The sequence below is a fragment of the Uloborus diversus genome, chromosome 6, assembly GCF_026930045.1.
Source record: "Uloborus diversus isolate 005 chromosome 6, Udiv.v.3.1, whole genome shotgun sequence".
Lineage (NCBI taxonomy): Eukaryota > Metazoa > Arthropoda > Arachnida > Araneae > Uloboridae > Uloborus > Uloborus diversus.
This window is the reverse complement of record NC_072736.1, coordinates 54854610-54881251: the sequence shown is the minus strand read 5'-3', so window position 1 is coordinate 54881251 and position 26642 is coordinate 54854610. Positions and strand designations below refer to the sequence as shown.

The window sequence follows — 26642 nt, the reverse complement described above, 5'->3', positions numbered from 1 at the left end:
TAACATCCAACTTCTCATCTATAATTATGCTTTTCAATTCTTCCATCTTGTTCCTAATACTGCAAGCATTGGTATAGTAAACTTTAAGCATGCCCAAATTGCTTTTATTTAACACCCTGAAATTTCCAAAATCACAATTGTTAAAATTACTACTCTTGATTCACACTTTATTTCCATTTCTAGCAATACCCAAAAAATTTTCTTCCGCTTGATACCTGATGCTTGAACCATGCCCCCCCCCATTCAAACTTAGTTTTTTGACTCTGAAACATCTAAAATTAAAACACTAACCATTTTGACCCCTGTAGAGCTCAGATGCAGGCCATCTCTAGCAATCCAATCCCGTTTACAATGACAATCAATAAACCTGATACTATGCTGAACCGCAGCTTTGGTTCTGAAATGCAGATCTCCCATTGCGTCTTTAAATGTTCATTAGAGGTGGAAATTACTTGGTGCAAGGTCAGGGCTGTAAGGTAAGGAGGGTGGTCCAATATCTATCAACATTAAAACCTTATCATACTTCTTATTTCAAAGGCGGACCATGTTTCTGTCAACACAGTCATCTTATGACATTTTTTCCTGTTAGTGGACACCCAGCTCTATCCACCAGCACCGTTTGAGAGCTCTCATCATCTTCGTTACCTTCAGCATTAATTTATTCATACAGAGAATTTGTACACCTGTTGGAGCTATTGTTACCTTACTTTTAAAAACAGTTACATAGTTTACGTACATTATACGTACATAGTTTAGTGTATGAGATAGCTCCAACCATGATTTAGTTTTTACATTGTTTTTCCAACTTGATTTTATTGGACTAAAATGCTTCGGATTTCTTACAAGCTATTAAGTGCAAAGTACATTCCCACTAAATTTTTAAAACGCAAATGGTATTAGTCATACATATTTAGTTTAAACATCAAATAATATTTTCAAAAGTGTAAAACAAAATTATTTCAGAAATTTACTTGTTCTTACATACAGCTTTATGTCATACATTTTACCATAGTCAAGAATTTTAATTGAAAGGGACATATTTTATGCACTAGAGCAAATTTTCGAATACAGTATTATAAATTTAAAGAAAACCATTAATGGTACAATGAAAGGAAAATAATACAAAATGAATGATGTTTAGTACCTTATCATCAGGAGTATGGTAAAATGTAGAGCTTGATGATGGATGACATGCTTTAAGTCTCTTCATAGGTGTACTCTGAAAGCTTCCATTTCTTTTCAGATTGAATATCTTCTCATTCTCTCTAGGACTTGAATTAATCTTTGGAATTAAGAAAAACAGTTATAAACAGTATGTGTGAGAATTAGAAGCATCAAAAGTTCTAAACAAATAACTCAAATAGACTACACATGGTTACAATTTTTTTGTTCCAACTTCAGAAAGGGATTGAAGCAAAAATATCACCATACTGTGTTAAATTTTATAAAATCTACACCAATACAGGAAATTTCATAGACAAGAAAAATGAGGTAAGATTTTGATATTCATGTAAAAACAGTTAAAAGTAAAGACACTGACTAGTGATACTTGAATAAAAACTCATTCATCATCAAAATGTAAGGTTTCATTTAAAAATTTCCGACTGTCCTAAGTTAAAATGCCTGCTATGTTGCTTTTTCAATTTATGAACACCACTTTTATCAAGAAATAATTGATAAAATATTAAACAGTTCAACTCTACTTGTAATTAATTTGATCTACTTTTAGTTATGAAAAATATAGCATAGATATTTTGTCATATTCAATCTCACACCCCCATTCATGCTAAATCATTTTAATCATGATATTTTTCAATGACAAAACATGTGCACAACAGTATTCTAAAATAAATTTGGCAAATATTTCATCTAAATAATAAACAAAACTAATTTCTACTCCAGGTTCATGTTCAAGAGTTTATACTGCATAAATTACGAATAAACCAGTTGCCTCACTTAATATATGAGATACCTGTTTAGAAACACATCTTTTTTTATTTATTTATGATAAAAAAATGGTATATATAAATAAATCAAATAATAATAATAATTAAATAAAAAATAAAAGGAAGTATTTAGCTTTATTTCTGTTAGAAAATTTTAAGATCCTGGTTGATTTCACTTTTGATTATTTTCAATGCACATTGAAAACCAAGTATACAAATAACATGATTAATTTATTATAATTTAAAAAAGGCCCAAAATGTATGCTATGCAATCTGGATAGGGACATGAACTCAGCCCATCTTTTATCTGCCCTGCCACTTGTCTCTTCGACTCTGCACCGCTGTTACTGGGAAGCAAAGGCCCTTATGGGCTAAACAAGTTATCTTGTGACCTTCTTTGTTTTTCGTTCTTATTTCTATTTTTTGTGTTTCTTTATTTTGCCTTAATCGCAGCCTACCATTAAAAAATATATATACAATTTACCCCAACATATATTTCTCTAACTTATACTTTTTCAGAAATAGAAATTATTGTTAAAGTACCTGTGCATCAGGGAAGTGAGAAGTACTCGTTGATTGGTCGGATGACTGACTATTAGATGATGGACTAGGCAAAGGTAAAAGAGTTTTTCGCCTAAAATTACAATTGAGTATTGATCATAAATTACAGTCCTTAAATTTAAAAAAAAAAAAAAACATTTAAAAATTTTGAATTTTAAAGTTCAGAAAAAGCACATGCTTTAAAATTAAATTATAAATATTACTTAAAGTGACCATGGCCTTACTACATAAAAAAAAACACGTTATTCTCATGCAACATAATACTTCTTGGGTAATTTACCAAAGGATTAAGTTGGGTGAATCCTACAGTCTCAAATTTAGAGGATAACACATTTTTTAATGAGAAAAAATCTAAATATATGAAGGTGACTATGCTTCTTTCTTTCCTTTTTACCCATGGCCAGCAGACCCCAACAGCAGTGCCCACAGGGGGGGGGGGTATGTTGCAAGTTGCCCCATCAAAATTTAGGAGGGGGGCTTTTTTTTCAAAAGTTGTTTTTTCTTTACAATGTGAAATTTTCGATTTTTGTAAGGAAAAAATATTTAAACTCATTCAACAAGAAATAAATGCATAAAGAATACTTTTTTCACATACTCTTTCCAAAATTTAATGACCGTGTCTCTTTTTCAATAAAGGGAACATCAGAAATGGGATGGAGTTGGTGTCAGCTTCAAAAGCTGGATTAGACAAGTTGCTTTCTTTTTAATTTGTTATAAGCAATTTTGCATGATGGATACGTGTGACAGTGATGAGATGGAGAGAGGTCCAATATGATTGAAATAAAATTTTTTTTCCCTCTTTGTCATGTATTGTTTGCAATACTTCTGACTACTATACTCTGCTCTTTCATTGATTCATTTGCACCTTGATAATTGTTAAGAACTAGTTTTGAAGTTTGCGAATAACATATGTTTTTATCTCTCCAATAGACAATCAATATATTTTCTTCATAAACTAGTTTAAGTTCATGTAGAATTTTTCAATTCACTTTACTATCATCTTCTCCACCATTTTTAAACTGATTCTTTCAATTTATCATTAGATGACCTTTAACACTTTCAGTGATGTAGGTATTCGCTGATAGAAGTAGAACAGTCTGTTCTTATGGTGTTTTAATTATTTTTCGTAAATCATTTTTACTTTCTTCTATATGTGATATATATAAGTCATTTTAACCGTCTTCTATATCTGATATGTATAGAAGGATATTTGATTCCTTAAAATTCTTGAGTTCTGATTTTCAATGTGTGCTGAATAACTGAATCCATTTTTGAGGATTTCTGAAAAATATTTGTCACAGGGTATCTGTGTGTGATCCATCTTTTTTTGGGTATGCGACTTCAATTTTGGAAAAATTTCAGGAAAGAGCCCCCCACCTCTTGTAACGCCCGATAACACTCTTTATCATCAAGAATCATCTAAAACTGAGTTCTAGAACTTCAATTTTGAAAAATTTATAGGGGAGAGCCCTTGATTCCCCTCCTCTCTCCTTAACACAAAGACATTCCTAGAATTGCGTTTTTGGAGTACTAATTTTGAAAAACTGCCGGGATTATGACACCAAAATTCACCTTTCACTAACATTACCAAGATCTATCGAAACTGCGTTTTCAAAGCTACAAGTTCGAAAATTTAAATGGAGCGCCCCTTTCCCTTACCCCACTCTCGTAAACATTATTAAAGATTGCCTTAAATTTGGTTTTCAGGGCTTCAATTTTGAGAAAATTCCGGGAGAGCTTAAGACAAATCTTTTTCTTAATGTCGCAAAGATCGGCTACAATTGAGATTTTAGAGCTTCAATTTCAGAAAACTGCCCTTCCCCCAACCATACAAAGCCTAAAATAGCATTTTTAAGACTTTAACTGCAAAAATTTTCCGGGAGCCAGAAGCCGAATCTCTTCTTCCCCTAACATTATTACGGATAGTCTAAGTGCATTTTTAGAACTACAATTTTTAAAACTTATCAGATGAGACCCCTGAACCTATCACCTCCCCCTAACACAACAGCAGATTATCTACAATTGCGTTTTTGAAGTTTCAATATGGAAAAATTACCTGGAAGGGGATATTGAACCTTATATCCCCTAACATCATCAGAGATGGTCTAAAATTGGTTTTAAAACTACAATTACGAAAACTTTTCGGAGGAGAAAACACCAGACCCCCTATCTAAGTGAATATGATATTTTTGTTTCAAGGTTCATATTGTATACATTTAGTAATGACTCCATCTCAAACCAGAAAGTTCAATCCATTCTCCCTCTAATTATTCATGAGTTCGAAAAAAAAATTAAGGTGCAGTACAATTTTGATTATGATTACAAATTTGTAGGGAAAAAAATACACACACCACTTCCACACAGATACAGGCGCGGATCCAAAGGGGGGGCAATGGGGGCAATTGCCCCTCCCTGGGAAAATCAGGGGCGCCAGTAGGAAGGGGGCGCTGAAAGCGTCCCTGGACGAAAATTTAAATACCAAAAAGAAAGAAGGAAAGATAGTTGGAAAATTTATTTGTCTCATTCACCAGTATTCAACCTGTGTGAAGTGGGGCGCATCCGTGCCCCTCTAGGGGGCGCAATATGAGCTTTCTTTCTGAATTTGGTAGGAAAATTTTGTAATTGTTTACAAAAGAAAGACATTTAGAAAATTTATTTGGTTCATTCACCACTTCTCAGTGCGTGGGGAGTAGGGCACGTCTCTTAGGGGCACAATATCCGCAACTAATGAATTTTTATTCTAAATATAGCGAGGGGGGGGGGAGTTTTTGAATTAGGGACAAAAGAAAGAAATATACTTAGAAAATTTATCTGTCTCATTTACGATTCTAAACGAATATCAAGTAGGGCGCTTTCTCGCCCTTCTTAGGGCGCAATATTTGCGACTTAAAAAATTTCCCTCAATTTAGGGGGGAAATTTTGAAATTGGGTATAGATGAAAGACATTCAGAAAAGTTATTTGGTTCATTCATCAGTTCTCAATCTGCGTTCCCCTAGGGGGCGCAATATCCGTAACTAATGAATTTTCCTTTGAAATTCAGAGAGGAAGTTTTGGAATCAGGTACAAAAGAAAGATACTTGGAAAATTTATTTGTTTCATTCAGCGGTTCTCAACCTGTGGGAAGCGAGCCGCTTTCGTACTCCTCTAGGGGGCGCACTATTCGCATCTTATAAATTTTCACTCTAAATTTAGGGGGGGTGGATTTTGGAATCTGGTACAAAAGAAAGAAAGACATTTTAAAAATTTATTTGGTTCTTTCAACGGTTCTCAGTGCTCCCTGGGTGGCGCAATATCAGCAACTTATAAGTTTCCCTATACATTTACTGGGAAAGTTTTGGAATTGGGTACAAAAGAAAGAGACATTTGGAAAATTTATTTGGTTCATTTACCATTTCTCAATCTGTGGGGCGCCCGCGCTCCCTAGGGGATGCAATATCTGCATTTTATGAGTGTCCCTCTAAATTTAGGGGAAGTTTTGGAACTGGGTGCAAAAGAAAGACATTTGAATTTTTTTAAATTCATTAACCGTTCCTCAACCAGTGAGGAGTGGGGCGCATCTGCATCTGCTTAGGGGCGCAATATCATGAGAATTGCCCGTTCTCAACTGCGGATACAGAATTTTTTTAAGTGAGGAGCGATTGATTTTAATCATTCAACCTTTACTATGTATCCTGGTTACACATGTTAATAACACCAGGTTTAGGTCTTCAACTCTGAAACATTTCCACTTGAGAACTCTGACTCCCCCACCCCCTTTCCCTACTATTATCGAAGATCATCTAAAACTGCGTTTTTTAACATTCAGTAATAAAAAAACGGCGGGGGAGGTCCTCCTAAAGGGGGCGACCCTCCTTTATCCTCCTAACACCACCGAAGAGCGTCAAAAATTCCATTATTGACTTCAATTTCCAAAAATTTCTGGGAGAGAGTTTCAGAATTCCATTTCTTCGTTTATCGTTAAAGCTGTGAGCATTATGTGTAGTGAAATTTAGGCTTACTACACCGCTAGTAGAAGTGAACTTGCAAATAAAAATGTCCATAGCCTGAAGTTGGAAAGAAAAACACGTGAAGCATTTTTCCTCATGGAAAATCTGTATTTATTATCCACAAAGGATTACTTAAGTTGACGAACAACATCTTCATTGATATAAAAAAAACATTTAGACGAATAGACAAAGATTAGCCGCTAAAATACAACGATACATTCAGCTTTTACGAACATGCTGATTCCTAGGAATATATGGCATTTACGTAACATACAAAAATAAGCCTAAAGGCGTTTTAAGACTTTAAAATAGACATCACGTTGTATTACGCCCTGCCAGGAGTAAAGGGCACTGGCAGACATCACGAAATCACGTACAACACATTTTGCGGCTATGTGAGGTGAGAGAGAGAGAGCGAAAAAGATCGCTCGAAGTATTTAAAGGTCTTCACATGGCTTTCAAATTAAGAATATGCAAAATACAAGATGTGTTGCCAATGCAAGAAAGTTAAAGATATGTTGCCAATCAAAAAGTAACTCAATCTACAAAAAATTCTCGCGGTTATAAGATACAATGAACTGGTGACTCGGTTCACCCAAAAGTTCATTCACTTGACTGAGTCATTGCAACCGATCGCACACATGACGTCACAACGTGATGCAATGTTTACATCGAAAAAGGATTGATACTGCATGATGCAAAAACGTTTTTTTTTTTCAAATTAAGTGATTCTTTCACGTTTTGTGAAAGTTTAAATTAAAAATCTAACAAGCGGCCCCATTTTTGCAACATGCACAACAATCAGAAAAATTCACAATAAATTCAAATTGACAAAGTCACCATTGAATTTCACAAAAATTTTACACACCCAAAAAGTTCAAATTTAGGTTATATATTTTCCCCCCCAAAAATAATGTCACAAAAATGTCCAAGTTGAGATTTGGTATAAGGTTTTGTCAAAGCATCAGCTAAATTTAATTTAGAACTCACATACATTAATTTAAACAATTTTTCATTTACTAGATTTCTCAAAAAATGATACTTGATATCAATATGTTTACTTCTTTGATTTTGTATAGGACTTTTGGAAAAATCTATTGCAGCAATGTTGTCACAAAATATTTCACAATTTTTCAAAATTAAATTCAAATTTTCATTTTTTAAAATTTTTATGATCCAGACAAATTCTTTAGCAGCCTCTGTCAAAGTGACATATTCGGCTTCCATAGTGGAAAGAACAATACATTTATGCTTAAAGGTTTTCCACATGATAGGTGCATTATCTAGCAAAATGATGTAACCTCCTATTGAAACCCTATCATCTCTACTAGCTGCCCAATCTGAATCAGAATAACATTTAATATTTAAATTTGAAACATTTGATAACTTCAATTTAAGATTTTTCGTATACAAAACATAACCAAGGAGACGAAGTAAACCATGCCAATGTTTTTCACCATAATTAGATTGAAATTGGGAAAATATATTCAAAGCATATGTTATGTCGGGACGAGTTCTACTAGCCAAAAAGGATAAACAGCCAATTAAATTTCGATATGGTAAAGAATTACATTTATCTATTTCTAACTTACTAGTAGGCGAATCAATTTTTGAATAAACCACCCCAACCGAAATAGGAACATTACTAATTGGAATATTATAACTAGAATACAACTCAACAATTTTATTAATATATGTTGTCTGATGAATATACCAATTACCATCAATGTTTTGAAATTCAACACCCAGAAGTTTTCTTATTTCACCCAAAATTTTTAATTCAAAATGATTTCTTAAAAAATTTACAATTTCGTTCAAATCAGATTTTAGTTTGCCAAAAAGTATGATATCATCAACATAAAAAAGAAGAATAACCTTATTTTTATATATGTAACAACAATTACACCAATCTAAACTAGAAAAGTTCATTTTCAAAAGTGTTTCATGGAGTTGATAGTACCACATTCTACCACTTTGGTGTAAACCGTACAAAGCTTTCTTTAACAAACAAACTTTACCAGGCTCTAGTACATATCCACTAGGTTGTTTCATATATACATTAGTATCCAAATTAGCATACAAATAAGCGTTATTTATGTCTACATGCAGATGACACCATTTAAAAAGACATACAAAAATACAGAAAAACAATCTGATTATAGAAAAATCAATGACTGGGCTAAAAACTTCTTGGAATGATTCTCCAGCTTCCTGAAGATAACCTTGGGCACATAATCGAGCACGGTATTTCACAATATTCCCTTGCTGATCTTCTTTTACCGTATATACCCACCGATTTCCCAAAATTTTACTATGTTCAGGTGGATCCACTAACTCCCATACACCGCGATTATATATGGTTTGTATTTCCTGATCCATCGCGTTAATCCAATGTTTAGATTCCCTAGAATTAATGGCTTCTTTAAAATTTAATGGAAGTTTAATTTCAGCAAGATTTCCCTCTAAAATTTCTATTACCTTTCCCTCTTTTAAATTTTTGCCCGAAAAGTCAAAATATGATTCATCAAATTCAATTTTGTTATCATTACAATATTTAATAACTTCATTTAAAGAACGCAAGCGAATATTTGAACCTTCAATCCTATAGTAAATATCAGTTCTATCACCTGATGGTCTAGGAACAGCTTGACGCAACCAATTAATTTCGGAACAAGGTTTTAATTCTTCACTAGGACTATCACCGGAAAGCTCATCCACTCCCTGATTTGAAGTTACAGGATATTCATAATCAAAATTGTCAGGTAAGTATTTCATAACCCTTGGACTACTTGATCCAGAACCTAGTACAACATCTGCCCCTTTAGTTCCCTCATCAAAACTGACATTACATGTTTCTATGATTCTTTGTTCGTCTTCCAGCCAGACACGATAACCTCTAGTATTTTGAGCGTAACCTAACAAAATTCCTGGTTTAGATTTATCGTCCAATTTCTTTCTTTTCTGACTTGGAACATTTACAAAAGTTAAACAGCCAAAAGTTCTAAGATGTTTCACGCTAGGCTTTTTATTGAAAAACAGTTCAAACGGGGTATGATTGCTCCCATGACAAGACCTATTCCAAACATAAGAAAAACAAAATGCAGCTTCCCCCCAGAATTTCGAAGGTAAGTTACTCTCTTTTAAAAGTGCTCTAACTCCCCCCATTAATGTCTGGTTAAACCGTTCAATTATGCCATTCATCATCGGTGTGTAGGGATTAGTTTTCTCATGCCTAATGCCACGGTTATTCAAGAAAATTTCAAAATTTTGATTGCAAAATTCTTTCCCCCCATCTGTACGAATTGATTTAATTTTCCTCCCTAAAAGCCTTTCATTACGATTTAAAAATCTTACAAAAATATTGAAAACATCCGACTTCAATTTCATAGGATATACAGCAACGCGTTTTGAAAAATCGTCCATAATGGATAAATAATATTTCTCTCCCCTCAAAGTTAAATTTGGGACTTCACCTACATCCATGTGTATAAGCTCTAAAGGTTTAGAAGATCTCACGGCCCCAATCGATTTAAAAGAAATACTCCTAGCTTTAGTATATTTACAAATTTCACAATAGTTAACATTTTTATTCAATTCAGGAAGACCTCTAACACTATTGTTTTTGCTAGTTCTAGAAATATATTCATAATTAATGTGACAATATCTCTTGTGCCATAAATCTTCAGGTGAAATTTTACCAATTTTTTCAGAAATGTTACAAACAGGTTCAGAATTATCACAATGTTCACTATTTTTCAAATACAAATATCTATTAGGCTTAAAAAATATAAATTTATGTCATTTCTACGCTTTGCATAAAATAATTGATTCCAATTTTTGTCATAAACTTTAAGAATGGTATTATGACCAACAAATTTGTTACCTTCCTGTTCCAATTTAGATAATGACAATAAATTACGACGGATTTCAGGATTGTACAGAACATCTTTCAAGATAATTTTCCTATGTCTACCATTAATTTTGACCAAAAATTGAATTGTACCAATCCCTAAAATATTGCTTTGTTTACCGTCAACAGCCATAGACATTTTTAAGTTATTAACTGGTCTAAAATCAGAGAAAAGATTTTTATTTTTAGTGACATGTGACGTAGCTCCAGAATCGGCAATCCACGTTATATCTGAATCAGATGAAGTAATATTCAAAGCTTCTGACTCATTAATTTCACCACATTATGTTGAGAATTAGAAGACCCTTGAGATAAATTTTTAGAATTTGACTTTGCCTTAAATTTAAAACAATCAACCTTTTTATGCCCAAAATCCCACAAAATTACATTTCCTTTAAATCTATTTTTACTAAAATTTGACACAGGTTTACAACTACTTTTACAAGGATGGATCTTACCGGCAGGTAGCGACTGAACGGTCACATACACAGCAGGTGTCTGTAGTGGAACGCTCATTTCAGAAATTCTATTTGCTCGAAAGCAACAGTTCTTGTTCTATTTTCAATGGGTAAAGTCCACGCCAGACCATCTGTAGATTTGCTGTACAATGGATGCAAACTCAGGGGTAAACTCCGGATATACTGGAAACCTATGTAAAGGTCGGACATCGCATGGCCAACTTCTTTTAATTGTGACGCGCTGCTTTCACCGGCAGATGAAAAGACCAACCGCTTTCTCCGCCTTGAAACTTGACTTGAAAAAACTTATCCAACAGGGATATTAATCTGGCACGGGTGTCAGGGTTCAAAATACTTCACACAAGATTTCCCAAGCTATCTTTCCTTCAGTAGTGCATTCTAGAGGCTTGAATTCTTCTGACAGGAACTGATAAATAGTAGTATAAGCTCGAGTTCTTCTAAGATTCAATTCCGCTTTATCTCGGAACGTCAATTTTCTTCTTCAGGTTTTTTTCGTCAGCTTCGATGAATTCCAGCTGCCTGAATGACGCAAGACAACTTGTATGTTTCTCTTCCAAGTATTCCAATTATTGGCATTTAGTAAAGGTATTGTAGGGACTTCCATACTTTCAAAATTTCACGATGTTTTAAAATTCTTCAGAGCATAAAATTCAATTTTTCCAAGTTCTTCAGGTTATGGCCAGGAATTGCAAAGTCCAGGTGACCTGGGCCGTAACCACTTGTGAGCATTATGTGTAGTGAAATTTAGCTTACTACACCGCTAGTAGAAGTGAACTTGCAAAAAAAATGTCCATAGCCTGAAGTTGGAAAGAAAAACACGTGAAGCATTTTTCCTCATGGAAAATCTGTATTTATTATCCACAAAGGATTACTTAAGTTGACGAACAACATCTTCATTGATATAAAAACATTTAGACGAATAGACAAAGATTAGCTGCTAAAATACAACGATACATTCAGCTTTTACGAACATGCTGATTCCTAGGAATATATGGCATTTACGTAACATAAAAATAAGCCTAAAGGCGTTTTAAGACTTTAAAATAGACATCACGTTGTATTACGCCCTGCCAGGAGTAAAGGGCACTGGCAGACATCACGAAATCACGTACAACACATTTTTGCGGCTATGTGAGGTGAGAAAAGAGAGCGAAAAAATCGCTCGAAGTATTTAAAGGTCTTCACATGGCTTTCAAATTAAGAATATGCAAAATACAAGATGTGTTGCCAATGCAAGAAATTTAAAGATGTGTTGCCAATTAAAAAGTAATTCAATCTAAAAAAAAAAAAAAAAAACTTGCGGTTATAAGATACAATAAACTGGTGACTCGGTTCACCCAAAAGTTCATTCACTTGACTGAGTCATTGCAACCGATCGCACACATGACGTCACAACGTGATGCAATGTTTACATCGAAAAAGGATTGATACTGCATGATGCAAAAACGTTTTTTTTCAAATTAAGTGATTCTTTCACGTTTTGTGAAAGTTTAAATTAAAAATCTAACAAAAGCTGGCTTGCGATTGTGTTTTTTATTTATGATTTTAATTTTCAAAAATGTCCGAGGGAAGGGGCGAACCTCTCCCCTTTCTGCCATCACCGAAGATCGTCAAAAATTGCGTTTTTAAAACTTCGATTTCGAAAAATGTTCGCGAGAAAGTTCCAAATCCAAACCCTTCCACTAACGCCTAACATCATAAAAGAGTAACTACAATTAAGTCTTTAGAATTTTAATTTCGACAAAATTTCCAAGGGAGAGCCTCCTAACCTCTCTTTGCGAAGCATCATCGAAGATCATCTGAAATCGCGTTTATGAAACTTTTCCAAAAAAAATACACATGAACCTCATTCCTTCCTTCAACATTACGAAAGATAGTTTACAATAGCGTTTTTATGACTTAAGTTTTGAAAAATATCTGAAAGTAAAGGGTTTGACGGTGAATACACCCCTCAGAGCCATTGGTTTTAACATAAATGCCGATTCTAGTACAGTTGTTTGAGCAAAAAAAAACCCTTCGAAAGGTATTTTTGATTTTAAAAAAAATCCACTTTATCAAAAAACCTCCTCCCGAGAGTATTTTTGATTAAAAAAGTCCCTCCAGATAGTATTTTTCATCAAAAAACCTCCTCCGGAAAGTATTTCTGGCTGCGCTAGTGCAGTCTTTAATTACTTTCTTCTTATGTGGCGAAAACAGAAGAGGGGTCCACAGAACCGGTACCAATCCCTGAATGCTGAGTTGATGTTTTTTTCTTCAGAAGTATTCTTTCTTACTGAAAGGATCATGTCTTAGGGATAGAAAAGTTATTTTAACAAGGAAAAGAAATGTTAGGAAAAAACCTAAATTATTTTAAAAAGAAATCTTTAAATTTAAATACATTTAACAGTTGCAGATTCTTGGGAAGCTAATTTGTTCCACCTCCCTTCTGAAAATAAGAATGCTGTGCGCGAAGCTCAAGCCCCCCCCCCCCCTTAGAAAATTATTGCAGATAGTCTCAAATTTGGTTTCCTGGTCTTTAATTTTGTAGAGATTATTCAGGAGGAAGAGCCCCCGAACACCCCGTCATCTAACAACACCGAAAATCGTCTGAGTAGCAATTTTGAATCTCCAATATCAATGAAGAATGATGAAAATTGCGTTTTTAAAGCTACAATTTTGCTAGTTTTAAGAGGATGAGCCTATGAATTTTTCCCTCTAACATCATTGAAGAAAGTCTAAAAACCTTTGTTTTGAGAACTTCAATTTCGAAAAACTTCCAGAGGATAGTCCCCCCTGGAACTTTCCTCTCTTCAATATCTTCAGATTGTCAAAAATTTTGTTTTTGGAGCTTCCATTTTGAAACATTGGCTGGGGGTGGTAAATCGATTCAAAAAATCGGTATTCTAGTAGTTCAATAATTCTTGGCATTTTAGGGCTTTTTTACCGTTTGATAATAGCCTATTTGCATTGATGATATTTCCTAAAAACCCCAGTTCTTTCTTTAACATCCACAAATGCAGTCTATAATCACGTTTTTAAGACATAAATTTCAAAAAAATTCTGGGGAGGGCCCTGAACATTTGCTTCCTTTAGCATTACCAAAGATCATCTCTCAGTTTTGATCTCCCAGCGGTCCTGTTAGTTTTTGTATGTGTGTTATATATAACATATATACCATGTGTCTGAGGGATTTTTTTTTAAAGTGCTCCCCCTCCCTCCCCCCTTTCAAACGAAAAAAAAAACTATTTTCAAGTTGTGCACCTGCTCTTTTAACTTCAGATGGAATTCAATCACGTTTTTAAGACTACAATTTTGAAACATTTTTGAAGAATCCTCATCCTCCTTCCGGAAACTTCATCGAAGGTCGACTGAAATTGCGTTTATGGCAGGTGCACAGTCCCTCAAATTATCAACCCCATCTCCTCTTCCTTGCATCCGTGCTTACATTTTTGCATTTTGTTATTTAAAGCTATATTAAAACAATTGTTTAAACTGAAAACGTTATGCGCATCAATTACTTTTATTGCAATAATAAAGCACAATACCTTGTTGTACTTTTTTTTTCTTGATGGGGCGAGTGAGGGGGGGGGGGCACTACAAATTAACGTCCTAGGTGTCACCAGTTCTAAGAACTCCACTATAAAATCCTATTACTATGTCCTACATTAGTTTATTTAAATTATTTTTTGCTTCCATTAGCAATGCATTTTTACTTAATATTTTTTTCCCTAAAGGGAGAATAGTTGAATGTTCAAAAGTAAAGAAGAGGTGGATAACAAACAAAAATGTGATTTTTCCTCTTTGTGAATTCATTTGGTGGGGGGGGGGGGTATGTGGGAGCGCCGAAATTGAAAAAAAAAAAGCCCCCTCCTGAGCCGAATCCCGAATCCGCGCCTGCACAGATATATACTGTATTTCCGGGAATAAGCGCCGCAGTGCATACAAGAAAAAAGCAAAACAATTGCCAGTGCGGCGCATATAACGGGTGTGGCGGATAGTCTTTTTTTTTTTTCAAGTTAAAAAAAAATAAAAGTTTAAAAAAAATGTTGAAAATGCTGCCGATAGTCCACCACATTGTCCTGCTGCCGGCAGTTAGCACAACATAATGATTAACGTAGAAAAAGTACATCTGTCACTTCAAAAAACGTCAGTGTTTCATTTTTTTTTTTTCTAATATAAAACAACGTTTTTCAATATTTGCAATTCTCTATTTTGCTTCTGATTTCTATATCAATAACAGTGTTACTATATAAATGATTTTAATAATGATTAATCGATTTCAAACGTCGAACTAGGCAGTAAAAAGGATTTTTTGAATAAAGTCGGCGAAAAAATCTACTTTGACATAGCTCTATATGTTTCAAGATCTTATACGTTGTTCGATATTCAACGCCGACCTATGTCGTTTCTACATCGAGTGATATTTTTGTGCTACTTGGGCCAGCGAGTTTGACATTGGCGAGGCATTAAACAGGGTTCGTGTCCCTCGCCCTGGATAACCAACGAGTGTCTCCATCTCAAGGTAAGAAAATTATATTTCCAGTAAAGTATATATAATTTTGTTAATTAAAAATATTTCTTTCATTTGCATTTCATTCCAGCTTTCTTTACTAACTAATTGTGCTTTTAAGTTGTTTAATGTTGGGTTAGGCACATATGGGGGGTGTGGCGCTTACACCGTGTGCGGCGCATACATTAAAATTATTTTCCCTTTGAGAATATATTTCGATGCAGCGCTTATTCCCAAAAATACGGTAAGCGATTCTAACTGTGCCAATTTACAATGCTAAACTTTGATTAATTTCAGACTGACTTTTCTGTAGTGATGACATCTTCGGCAGATGGATGTTTGGATAGGTAAACCGGGGATTCTTAATTTGTTTACTGTGCATTTTAACTGAATAAAATGTATGACATTTTCTTTTTTCTGATGATAATTTTTGAATGTCTCACTGGATTTTTTTTTTTTTTTTGTTCTTTTCTCAAAGGACGAGAGGTCATGTGAGTCTAGTCAGAAACTAAAGGCAAAACCCTATGGGCCGTTAAGGTTTGGAATCGGAGTAATTAAGTTTTTTGGGTAAGGTGATTCAACGACCAAATTAACAAGGGGCTTTGGATTTCAAGATCCCTGATAATTCACAAAAATATGCATTTTGAAAATTACAATAGAAAAAAACCAACAAAAAGAAAAAACTAATAATGTTATTTAATAAAGCATTTCTTTAAAAGTTGTGAAAATAATAATAAATTTCAATTCAACATACATACAGAAATTAACACATATGCATACACACAATAGGGAAGGAAGAACATACAATACACACACTGAGAAAAAGAAGAAAAAAGTGAAATAGAAAGCATACTTACTTCACAGTAGAAGCTGGAGAAACAGATGATGTTTCAATAATTTTCTCTAATAAATTAAAGTCAATTTTTGATAGCAAATCTTGTAAATCCACTTTATTTGAACAGTTTGAATTTTTAGCACATGCATTGCAATATTTATCAGAGTTTGAAGGTTTTGTTCCTTGTATAGAGGAAATTTTCGAGCTACATTTTGAACAAAGCAAAGGCTTGTCTGAAATAATCTTACTCTTAGAAAGTCCAGTAAAAAAGACTGGTTCATTGTCGCAATGATTCAGTGCTTCCAAACTATTTGGAGCTATCTCTTGATTCATTTTAATCTTGAATGATGACTGTACTGGGTTGGTCATTCAAGAAATATGCACAAATTACAGATCATATTTCATTTGTCCAAGGAGAATCCATCTGGGAAAAAGAAAAATCTTAGAATTGGCTTACTTAAACGAAGGAGAACAAAACAGAGCGAACAAACAAAAAAGAGATCTTTATCAAAACAAAAACAAATGAACATTTATATGTGATATACCATGTATTTAGAAGTTATAAAAATCAATTGTGAAAGGTATGTTGTTTTTAATGTGGTTAAATATACTCATGTATTTAGAGAAAGACTCACAGGAATTGCTTGGACTACTACAGATATTAAAATGCTTGCAAAATTAGATTTGGAAAAGTAGGTAATAAAAAACATTTTTTAAAGGTGTTTTGAAGATAACATATGTTGTAGATTGAGGCACAAAGATAAAGATATACAAACCCAACATACAGGAGCAAATAAGTTTCATCATTAAAATAATACATGACCATCGAGATATTGGGGGGAGATTATAAAATTATTAGTGATAAACGGATGCATAACATATAATGCATTTTTTTCACTTTAATTATAAACTGAAAGATTAGCTGCTTGACAAAAAAAAAAAAAAAAAAAACAGCTTGCTATCAACACTTGCTTTTCACATTTTGAAAGTTTTTCTTTGCACAATATGTTATTTTAAGAGTTCTTTATAATTTTTTTAGAATGAACTAATTATTAAACTTCTATTCATCAAAGACTGGCGGGGAGGGGGGGGGGCATTAACAAATTTAAAAAATCAAATAATTTCAGACATTCCTAGGATATAAATTGTAAACACAACTATAAAAATTAGGTTAAAAAAGTAAACTCGATTATTCACAAAATATTTCAATAATGCACATTTGAGAGACACATCTTGCAAGTTGCACTCACTATTTGGAAGAATAATTTCCTTTATGTCTATTTTTAAACTGTATATTGTGTCCTACGTTTAAATAGATAATAATCGACTAAACTTCGTTAATTTCTCCAATTTTGAACATTTCATAAGTTCTTGACTTGTGCCGTGGAGATCTCAATTAAAATCAAATAATTTTAAATCGTCGAAAATTCACAGATGCAAGTAACAAGATTTAAAATAGATGAATAATACATCTATTTCAAGGGGATCCTTGCATGACAACGATACTATAACAAAATTTGACTCAAGATTCTAAACGCACAGACAGAGGGTGCGTTCGACGAACCTCACCGGTTAACCAGTAAGTAACCGGTTACTTACCGCAACGTTCTATGATCAACCGGTTACCTCACTGGTTACCATTCTAAGCAGTTGATTGGTTGATTGGAGCACGTGATCATTAGTTGTCACATGATTAACTAACCGGTCGCTCTCGGTCGTGCTCATCGAACGCAACCAGAGTCTCTCTGGATGAGAGTAATTCACCACTGAGCTGTATCATTAACTGGAAGCAACCTACGTGGCCCGTCTAACGTCTGCAAAAAATATCTCAAGTTTTTAAAATTATTACGTTTCATTTCAAATTCAATATCTCTTTCACATGCACAAATTGAAGGATTACGAAGTTTCAAAAGCAAATTTCGCATCAAGTTTGTGTTATTCACCGAAGAGAACTTGGAAAGAGTTTGACAGACCCTGTTCCTTTATTTATTGTATGACATTTGATTTTAACAAATAGTCTTTTAGCCTCCCTGTTTGACCTTAGTGTGATCAATTATGTGATGAGTAAAATGTTTAATGATTTTAATTAACATTTTACGTGTTATTTGTATGTTCTTAGCAAATCGAAACTTCCTAAATCCTTCCTTGCATGATGTTTTGCTTAAAGATAATAACTTTCACTTCTATTTCTAACCTTTGGGCATAATAGCCATTCCGCAGCTTGTAACATTTGTAAATTTGAGTAAATGTTCTATGCAGGCATTCTTTTATCTCATCTGAAAACTGGATTTGTTTGTATTTGGTATTTGAATTTGCACTATTTATTGTAATTACATCAAGGAATATTTATGCAGTGTTACATTTGCGTTGTGAGATTAGTGCCTAACGAACATAAGCTTTATTGCACTGTTGGATGTTAAACATGGTGGTGCGATTTGGTCAGTGCTGATACGGATAACAAACTTTGTATCGTTGTTACGTGCAAGGTTGCTGTTTGTTCATATTGCATTTCGGAATCCTGTGTGTCATCTATTTAGTAATTTCCTAAAAATGAGTGTCGATGCATATGGCCCAAGCTCTCAAACGTTAACTTTTTTGGATCCTGAAGAAGGAAATGATTTATTGGGTGCTGATACTCAGGGTTCTGATTTCGAATTCACAGATTTTTCTTTGCCATCTCAAACGCAAGCTTCTCAGATTGAGCAGACGCAAAGTCAGTCATCTAGAAGCCAGGTGCGTATACTTTTCTGTTTGTAAACGTAGACTAAACAAATAGGCTTAAATTTAATGTGATGGACTAGAGAGCAATATGTGTTTACACTGTAATATTTGCATCGTTTTAAGTGCAATTAAAACTATTCCGACTCTTGATTTCTTTGGGGCAATTAAAATTGTAATATTCAATATTATTTTAATATTATCGATTTGTGGGCAAATAGCAAGATTTTGTATTTGAAAGCTGTCGTAAACGTTCCACACAGTTTTTATGTATTTTTTTTTTTTTTTTTTTTTAACATTTTAACTTTTGTTTCTGTGGCAATTTCTAATATATGCGTGATTAAACAGCCGTTTTTTTTTTGTAAGTAAGCTAGATTTTTTGCCAAAATAGTTTAAAATTTTTGCTTACAATTTTAATGAGTTTGGCTTTGCAGATTTTTGAGTTGGTAATTGGCACATAAATATTTTGGATGGGCAAACTGCAAATGATTGTTTAGTACATTCAAAGGTTTTAAAAATACGATAGAGTTAAATTTTGGTTACCGTTCAGCAACTAAAACTAAAAAGCCATGTCCCAAATTTAAATTCCTAAGGGATTTTTGTTCAAAGATTCTATAAATTGCAACAGTGATGTGTAGAACTTTTAGGAACATTATCCCCTTTTTTATTTTTATTTATATACCACTATTATAATTATTCTTGAGAATCAAACACTTTTATAGTTTAATCTGGCTTGATTTGTGTGATATTCAATGTTTTTATCCATTTGTTATTATTTTGACCCTGAAACAACTGAATCTATTATTGTTGAAAGGGCATAAGTCACATTTTTTTTTTTTCAAAATTGAGTTAGCCGTGGTTTTCCTATATTTGTATGTAGAGACATAGACTGGTGTAGCAGGGAAGTCAATCCTTGCACAACAAAACACTTTATTTTGGGGTCACATTTTTTGTTTAGTGCAAAAAGGGCGCAAGTCCCGTACTTATGCCCTTTGTGCACTAAACGCCAAGGAAAAAATAGTTGAATGCAATGGCAAGATCATAGAACTAGATATTTTGGCGTAATGAAGTAAAAACAAATACTCCTTTGTTCTAGCTTAATTTCCGTAAGGGTAGGTTTGTCAGTTTGGAGAGTTAGGGGGGGAGGATTCAAAATCATGGAATCAGAATGAAATTCGCTAATTTCTCAGAGGTTTATTGGAGCTAATGTCCTCTACCCCACCCTTGGAGACTTTTTCATGTTAGGGCTAAGAAAGCATCGCCAAGAAAACGATGTATGATGTATTATGACATGTGTCATACATCATTCTTAGCAATGCTTTTTTAGCGCCAACAGGAAATATTCAGAAAAAAAAACATGATCAAAGCATTTCAGAACAAAAATATATGTAAACAACATTTAACAACAGGGTCATTCCATGTGAATTCAACCAAAAAAATGGCATTTTGACACCCAGCGACACAGATTTTGATAAAACTTGGTGAGTTTAGTCCTTCAATGTAGAAAAGTATCCACATCAATTTTTTCTTCTCAATCTGGTTTAGTTTTCATTTTACAGCCAGTCGAAATTTTGAATGTTTAGTACTTTCCAAACTACGAGGATTCTGCTTGTTGATTGAAAATAATTTGTATTTCATTTATTTTTCAGCCAATTTTTATGAAAATTTACAGTAATATTAATGAAAGTATGAGGATTTCAGAAAAAATATAGAAAAATTCTACATAATCAGGGGTCTGGCCAGAGGATATTTGGGTCCGTTAACGGACCCTTCACAAAAATCCGATCAACCAAAACGGACCTTTCACAAAATCTCGATCAAACAAAACGGACCTTTCACAAAATCCCGATCAAACAAAACGGACCCTTCACAAAATTCTGATAAACAAGATCCGATCTGTCAAATTGTTTATTGAAAGAGCAAATCTGAAAGCAAAATAATGCATATTTCTGTGTATAAACCAATAATTTTTGGAACCTTTTTTTAAGTCAAATTAGAGGGATCAGCTTATACAAAATCGGCTAATTTTGGAAGAAAAAAAAAATCGGCACTCTTGGGATGCTCCTGCAAGCAATAAATAATTGCTACTGCCAAATAAATATAATGGTTGTTTGTTTTATCACAGCTAATTAGCAGACTTAGATAAAATGAAAAGCTTTCTGCAAACACAGATCCTAACTGGAAAATTTTCTGCAAATAATTATTTTGCCTGACTCATCCTTGAATAAAAAATTTAATTTGTATTCAAATATGAAAGAGACAAAAAAAAAAAATGCTTTAAATCATTTATTTTTTTTACAATAACATATAGTTAGTTCTTATTTTTCACCAACTGAAGAAGACTGCCGAAACCATTATTTTTTTTACACATGTGCTTCAAAAGGCTTTTGGAGAAAGACTTTAACCGAAATAAACTTTAGGATTTTCTTAAAAATTCCATTAAAAAAAAATTAAATCAACGTTAGCAGTTTGAAAAAAAATTTCTGCAAAGCTAAAAATTTTCTGCGAAACGCCGTTCCCGCGTTCTTCTATATTATGCAAGACTGCTAATTAGCAGCGGTGTTTTTGTAAACTTTTCTGAAAAGGCATTGGTAAGCACTTTTCTCCCCTCATGATTTAATAAACAATAATAATATATATCTGCGAAATGAACTTAGAACTGCAAAGGGATAGTAAGGGTGAGGAAAAAATATGATCCCTTCAGGTAGTGTTACCAAATTCAAAATTATCACCACTTAGTGTCTGGCATTGAACCTTTATAATGACTTGATTAGAAAATATTCTCATCATTTTGCCAGCTTGTCAATATTTGCGTTTTTACGGTGCTGTGCTATGTTTAATTGTTATTTTGGGAGAAAATTATATGGGTTTTGATTTTTCGATGCTGACAAGGATGATTAACTTTAAATAAAATCTTTTAATTACAGTTTTTTTTTTCTTTAGATGTCTACATTTTGAAAAATGCAATCTTTTAACATCCCATATGGGAATCATATTTTGTTCTTTTTTCAAGCTAACTTCGCTTTATTAGGATTCAAATAAATGAAAAGTCTCTTTATTTCTGTTAGAACTCTCATTTCAAGTTTTTAAAGCAAAATTCCATTTTCTGTTATGAGTCAAAAATTAAAATGCTAAATAGATGGTCGATACAGATATTAATGATATGTTTATCATAGGACTGTAAAATGCAATTTTAAAATAATTTTATCAAAAATATTTCTTTTACAAGCCGTTTTTATACTTTTGATGCCTTCACTTTGAGAATTGCGATCTCTTTGCATCCGCTATGGGAATCCGATTTTTCGAATTTTTAATGATTATTACGCTTTGTTAAGAGGTAAACAATTGAAATATCTTTTTATTTTTGTTAAAATCACGGAATTTATAAGTTTTAAACGAAATTCTGTGCTTTTTAAAAGTGTCTTGGGTCAAAAAGTTTAATGCTGAACCCTATTCTGAATTTTATTTTATTTCTTTATATTTTTGTTACAATTATTTTAAGTACTGTACAGAAATATATCTAGTATAATTTAACATAATGTAGAATGGTAGATAAATATTGATACTTGAAAGAGCGATGCCCCCCCTCCCCCCGCCAAATATCAGAAAAAAAAATCCAGAATGATTATCTCGACGTAGAAGAGGAAAACACTCAACTTTAAGTTTAATTGATGCAGTTTGTGCCACCTCTAAATTCTAAAATTTAGTTTTAACAAAAAAAAAATTTTTTTTTTTTTTGCGAAATTTTTTGATTTTTTACAAAATTAATTCATTTTTCACAAAATTATTTGATTTTTCACAAAAAACGGACCCTGTGAAAAATCCTGGACAGACCCCTGGTAATATTTCAAAAGTAGAAAAAAATTATTTTCATAATTTTTTTTTCTGAAAGTATGAAATACGTTAATGTCAATATCAACCAAAGGGAATATGATAATCGAAAATATTCCTTTTTCCTGATGATCTTAAATGTGTGTTCTGCCATTAAAAAAAATAAAATTAATGGCTTTTTCAGTTCTTTATATTTTTAGCTTCAAAATATATCTGCTTCATTGTTTTTTTTTTTATTTTATTTTTTAATTTATTTTTTCCCACACTATTATGAAAAAATTAATGCATTTAAAAACATAAATATCTCAATAATTTGCACATGAAATACTCTTAATTTTTATTTTAATCACAAAAATGCTATTTTTTTTACAAATTTCATTACATAGTACACTATTGCAGCCAGAAATACCTTCTGGAGGGGGTTTTTGGACCAGAAATTCCTACTGGAAGGGTTTTTTGGATCAGTAATACCTGCTGGAGGGGTTTTTTGATCAACAATACCTTCTGAAGGGGAATTCTTGATCAAAAATATCTTCTGAAAGGGGGATTTTTTCATCAAAACAGTCCTTTCATATGTATAAACTATTGTATTAGAATATGCATGTATGTTAAAACCAATGACTTTGGGGAGGGGGGGGGGGTCTGCTGCGCCACTGACATAGTAGCCTATTCAAAAGTGTTCTCATCTTTCTACTAGCCTGTGAAATGCTCTCCTACTGTAAAAGTGAAAGAAATCCTTCTTCATCTACATGTTTCCCAACCAGTGGTTTGCGAACCCCTAGGATTTCTTCAGGGCTGAGAGGTAGAAATGGGGTTCTCAAAAATAGTATTGTAATGGCAGAAGTTTATAATTCATGTGCTGTTTACTCATCATTTATTCATTTGTCTCTTGCAAGGCGTGGGGTTCCATAGAGTGCTGAAGAAGTAACACTTATGGATACAAGGTATATGAAGATGAAAGCATATAAAAACTTTCGTTTTCTCAGTAGCTTTTGATTGGAAAATTTGATTAAACTTAATGCAAACAGTACATAGAGCATATGGGAATGCCTTTCACTATTAAAGTGGGATTAGGAGTTGCTGTGTTTGTTAGCAACTACTTCCTATGAGCTTTTAATGATGAAAAAGAGAAGGAATGATTGGCAACCCAAAAATACATCTCAGGGATGAGAAAAAAATATTTTTACTTAAGAAAAATTTTCTGAGTGAAACTTGCTAGAGTGTGAATAAAACAGTTTAAAAAAAAAATCAAAGGAATAAACTATGCAACTTGCTTTGTGGTGTATGTAAAAAAGGAGGTCATGAAATTTGTTCAGATGGAGTTTCTCTTAACAAGTGGATATACAAATATGTTTGTTGATTAAAAAAAATACCCTTTTTTAAATATCTGATTATTAAAGCAATTCTATTGTTTTTCAAAAATAAAAGAAAATTCTTAAGCACTCAAACTCGAAATTGCAGTCAAATGATAATTATGCGACGTATATTCCTACCAAACAGCAAGACTCATAGTCCTGTACAAGAAGTTGTAAACTTAATGACTGTTCTAGTTTTATTGCAGGAAAAAAGATTATATTGTTAAACTGAGAGTTTCTAAAGGATATTTTCTAAAACAATTCCTTAATTGCCATCTGATTCAGTGTTACAAATAAATATACTGTTGAGTTAGAAAAAAACTTTTTTAAATTTGATATCCCCTTTTGATTAATGTTTCAAGGAGCAAAAAGGATTTTCCCACACACAGAGAAGCAAATTAAATGCTGAACATAAAGTGAGACTGAAACTGTCAGATATCTGAGTCAAACTTTGAGATACTTTAATTCCTATTGCAGTAAGTTGCATTTAGATGTTCTGTGTGCTTAGAGCTGCTTATGTTTACCTGTTTTAGTAAGGAAAATGGATGATAAGTGTAGTGTGGGAGAGTTGACATTTAACTCATTGTCACAAATTTAGTCATGGAGCACACAAGTTGTAGAAAATGTTAATGATTTATCTGAAGATGAACAAATTTTCCTAAAGCTACGCACTGAATCAGAACAAGAATTCAAACTATTTGTCTGCATCACAAAATATTTCTGAAAAAGTTTGAATTTCTGCAAAAGGTAATAAAATATTAATCATCATAATACATAAAGAAGTTGGAAAAACATTTTAGTTGAATCAATATTTCAGAAAAAAAGTAAATAAAAAAATATCCTGTAAATAATAGGAATAACAGGCTGATTTCATAGATGCTGTATGTTTAATAAAATAATACATTAAAAATTGTGTTTGTAGGCTCTTTATTCTAGCAAATAATGCAGCTATGTAAACGAATTGGAAAATGAAAATTTTTTTGAAAATATTTTGTTTTAAATATATACATACATAAAAAGAAATGGAATAGCCATTAATTTTATAATTTTTTTTTAATGGCAGAACACACTTTTAAGATTCTCCTAAAGGCATTGGTTTTAACATATATGCGTATTCAAATACAGTAGTTTCTGCATGCAAAAGGACTGTTTTGATGAAAAAATCCCCCTTCAGAAGATATTTTTGATCAAGAAATCCCCTGCAGAAGGTACTGTTAATCAAAAAACCCCTTCCAGTAGGTATTTTTCGTCCAAAACCCCCCTCCAGAAGGTATTTCTGGCTGCACTAGTGTACTATGTAATGAATTTTTTTTAAAAAATAACATTTTTGTAATTAAAATAAAAATTATGAATATTTTATGTGCAAACTATTAAAATATTTATATTTTTAAATACATTCTTTTTTTTTTGATTATAGTGTGGGAAAATAAATAAATAAATAAAATTAAAAAAAAAACACAATGAAGCAGATATGTTTTTAACCTAAAAATATAAAGAACTGAAAAAGACATTAATTTTATTTTTTTAATGGCAGAACACACATCTAAGATCATCAGGAAAAAAGAATTTTTTCGATTATCATATTCCCTTTGGTTGATATTGACATTAACGTATTTCATACTTTTAGAAAAAAAATTATGAAAATAATTTTTTTCTACTTTTGAAATATTACGTAGAATTTTTTTATATTTTTTTCTGAAATCCTCATACTTTCATTAATATTACTGTAAATTTTCATAAAAATTGGCTGAAAAATAAATGAAATACAAATTATTTTCAATCAACGAGCAGAATCGTCATAGTTTGGAAAATACGAAAAATTCAAAATTTTGACTGGCTGTAAAATGAAAACTAAAGCAGGTTGAGGAGAAAAAATGGATGTGGATACTTTTCTACAGTAAAGGACTAAACTCACCAAGTTTCATCAAAATCCGAGTCAGTGGGTGTCATGGCTTGGTTGAATTGACATGGAATGACCCAACAACAAAAAACATCACAAGTATACTCTTCAAAAATACCAGAAACTATAGATTTTTTGTATACAAAGAAAAATTACTAGAAAATATTTAAAACAGGGTTGGCAAAAACCCATGGACACTTTGTTTTCGGGTTTTTTTTAATAAAATACCCCCCAAAAAACAACTAAAACTTGTTTTTTTTAGAAGAAATGTTTTTTTTTTTTTCTTGTTAAAATGTGGTTATTTGTAGCATATTATATTGTAAGTATGTGGACAAAGCACAAAAATTGTCTTGGGGTAAAAAAAAAAGCTGGAAAATTCAGCATTTTCTGAAGAAAAGTATAAAAGACGACAAAACCCAAGAATGGTGAAGTTTCAGATTTTTTAGTTTCCACGATTATCAACATCAATTAAGGGGAAATTTATTTCTTGAGTGATGAAATCTATTGTTCGTTTTTAATTACTATATATATATATATATATATATATATATATATATATTATATATATATATATATATATATATATATATATATATATATATATATATATATATATATATATATACAGGGG

At 32.5% G+C, this 26642-nt stretch overlaps 2 protein-coding genes across 3 annotated transcripts in view; one reads left to right on the top strand and one right to left on the bottom strand.

Moving 5' to 3' along the window:
* Window positions 1-18174, bottom strand: part of LOC129223938 (poly(A) RNA polymerase GLD2-like) — a 50384-nt gene extending 32210 nt beyond the window's left edge. Inside the window, exons 1-4 of one of the 2 annotated variants that reach the window (XM_054858320.1) lie at window positions 18057-18174; window positions 16230-16631; window positions 2490-2580; window positions 1145-1282 (exon numbers count right to left, since the gene is read on the bottom strand). In XM_054858320.1, coding sequence (XP_054714295.1) covers window positions 1145-1282; window positions 2490-2580; window positions 16230-16576 — 576 coding nt within the window. In that variant the 5' untranslated portion in view covers window positions 16577-16631; window positions 18057-18174. Of the gene's footprint in view, window positions 1-1144; window positions 1283-2489; window positions 2581-16229; window positions 16632-17457; window positions 17750-18056 lie in introns of those variants that run through there. The other variant, XM_054858319.1, reaches the window with a different exon arrangement.
* Window positions 18175-18420: 246 nt separating this feature from the next.
* Window positions 18421-26642, top strand: part of LOC129224105 (regulator of nonsense transcripts 1-like) — a 368488-nt gene continuing 360266 nt past the window's right edge. Inside the window, exon 1 of the mRNA XM_054858511.1 lies at window positions 18421-18940. Coding sequence (XP_054714486.1) covers window positions 18758-18940 — 183 coding nt within the window. The 5' untranslated portion in view covers window positions 18421-18757. The remainder of the gene's footprint in view (window positions 18941-26642) is intronic.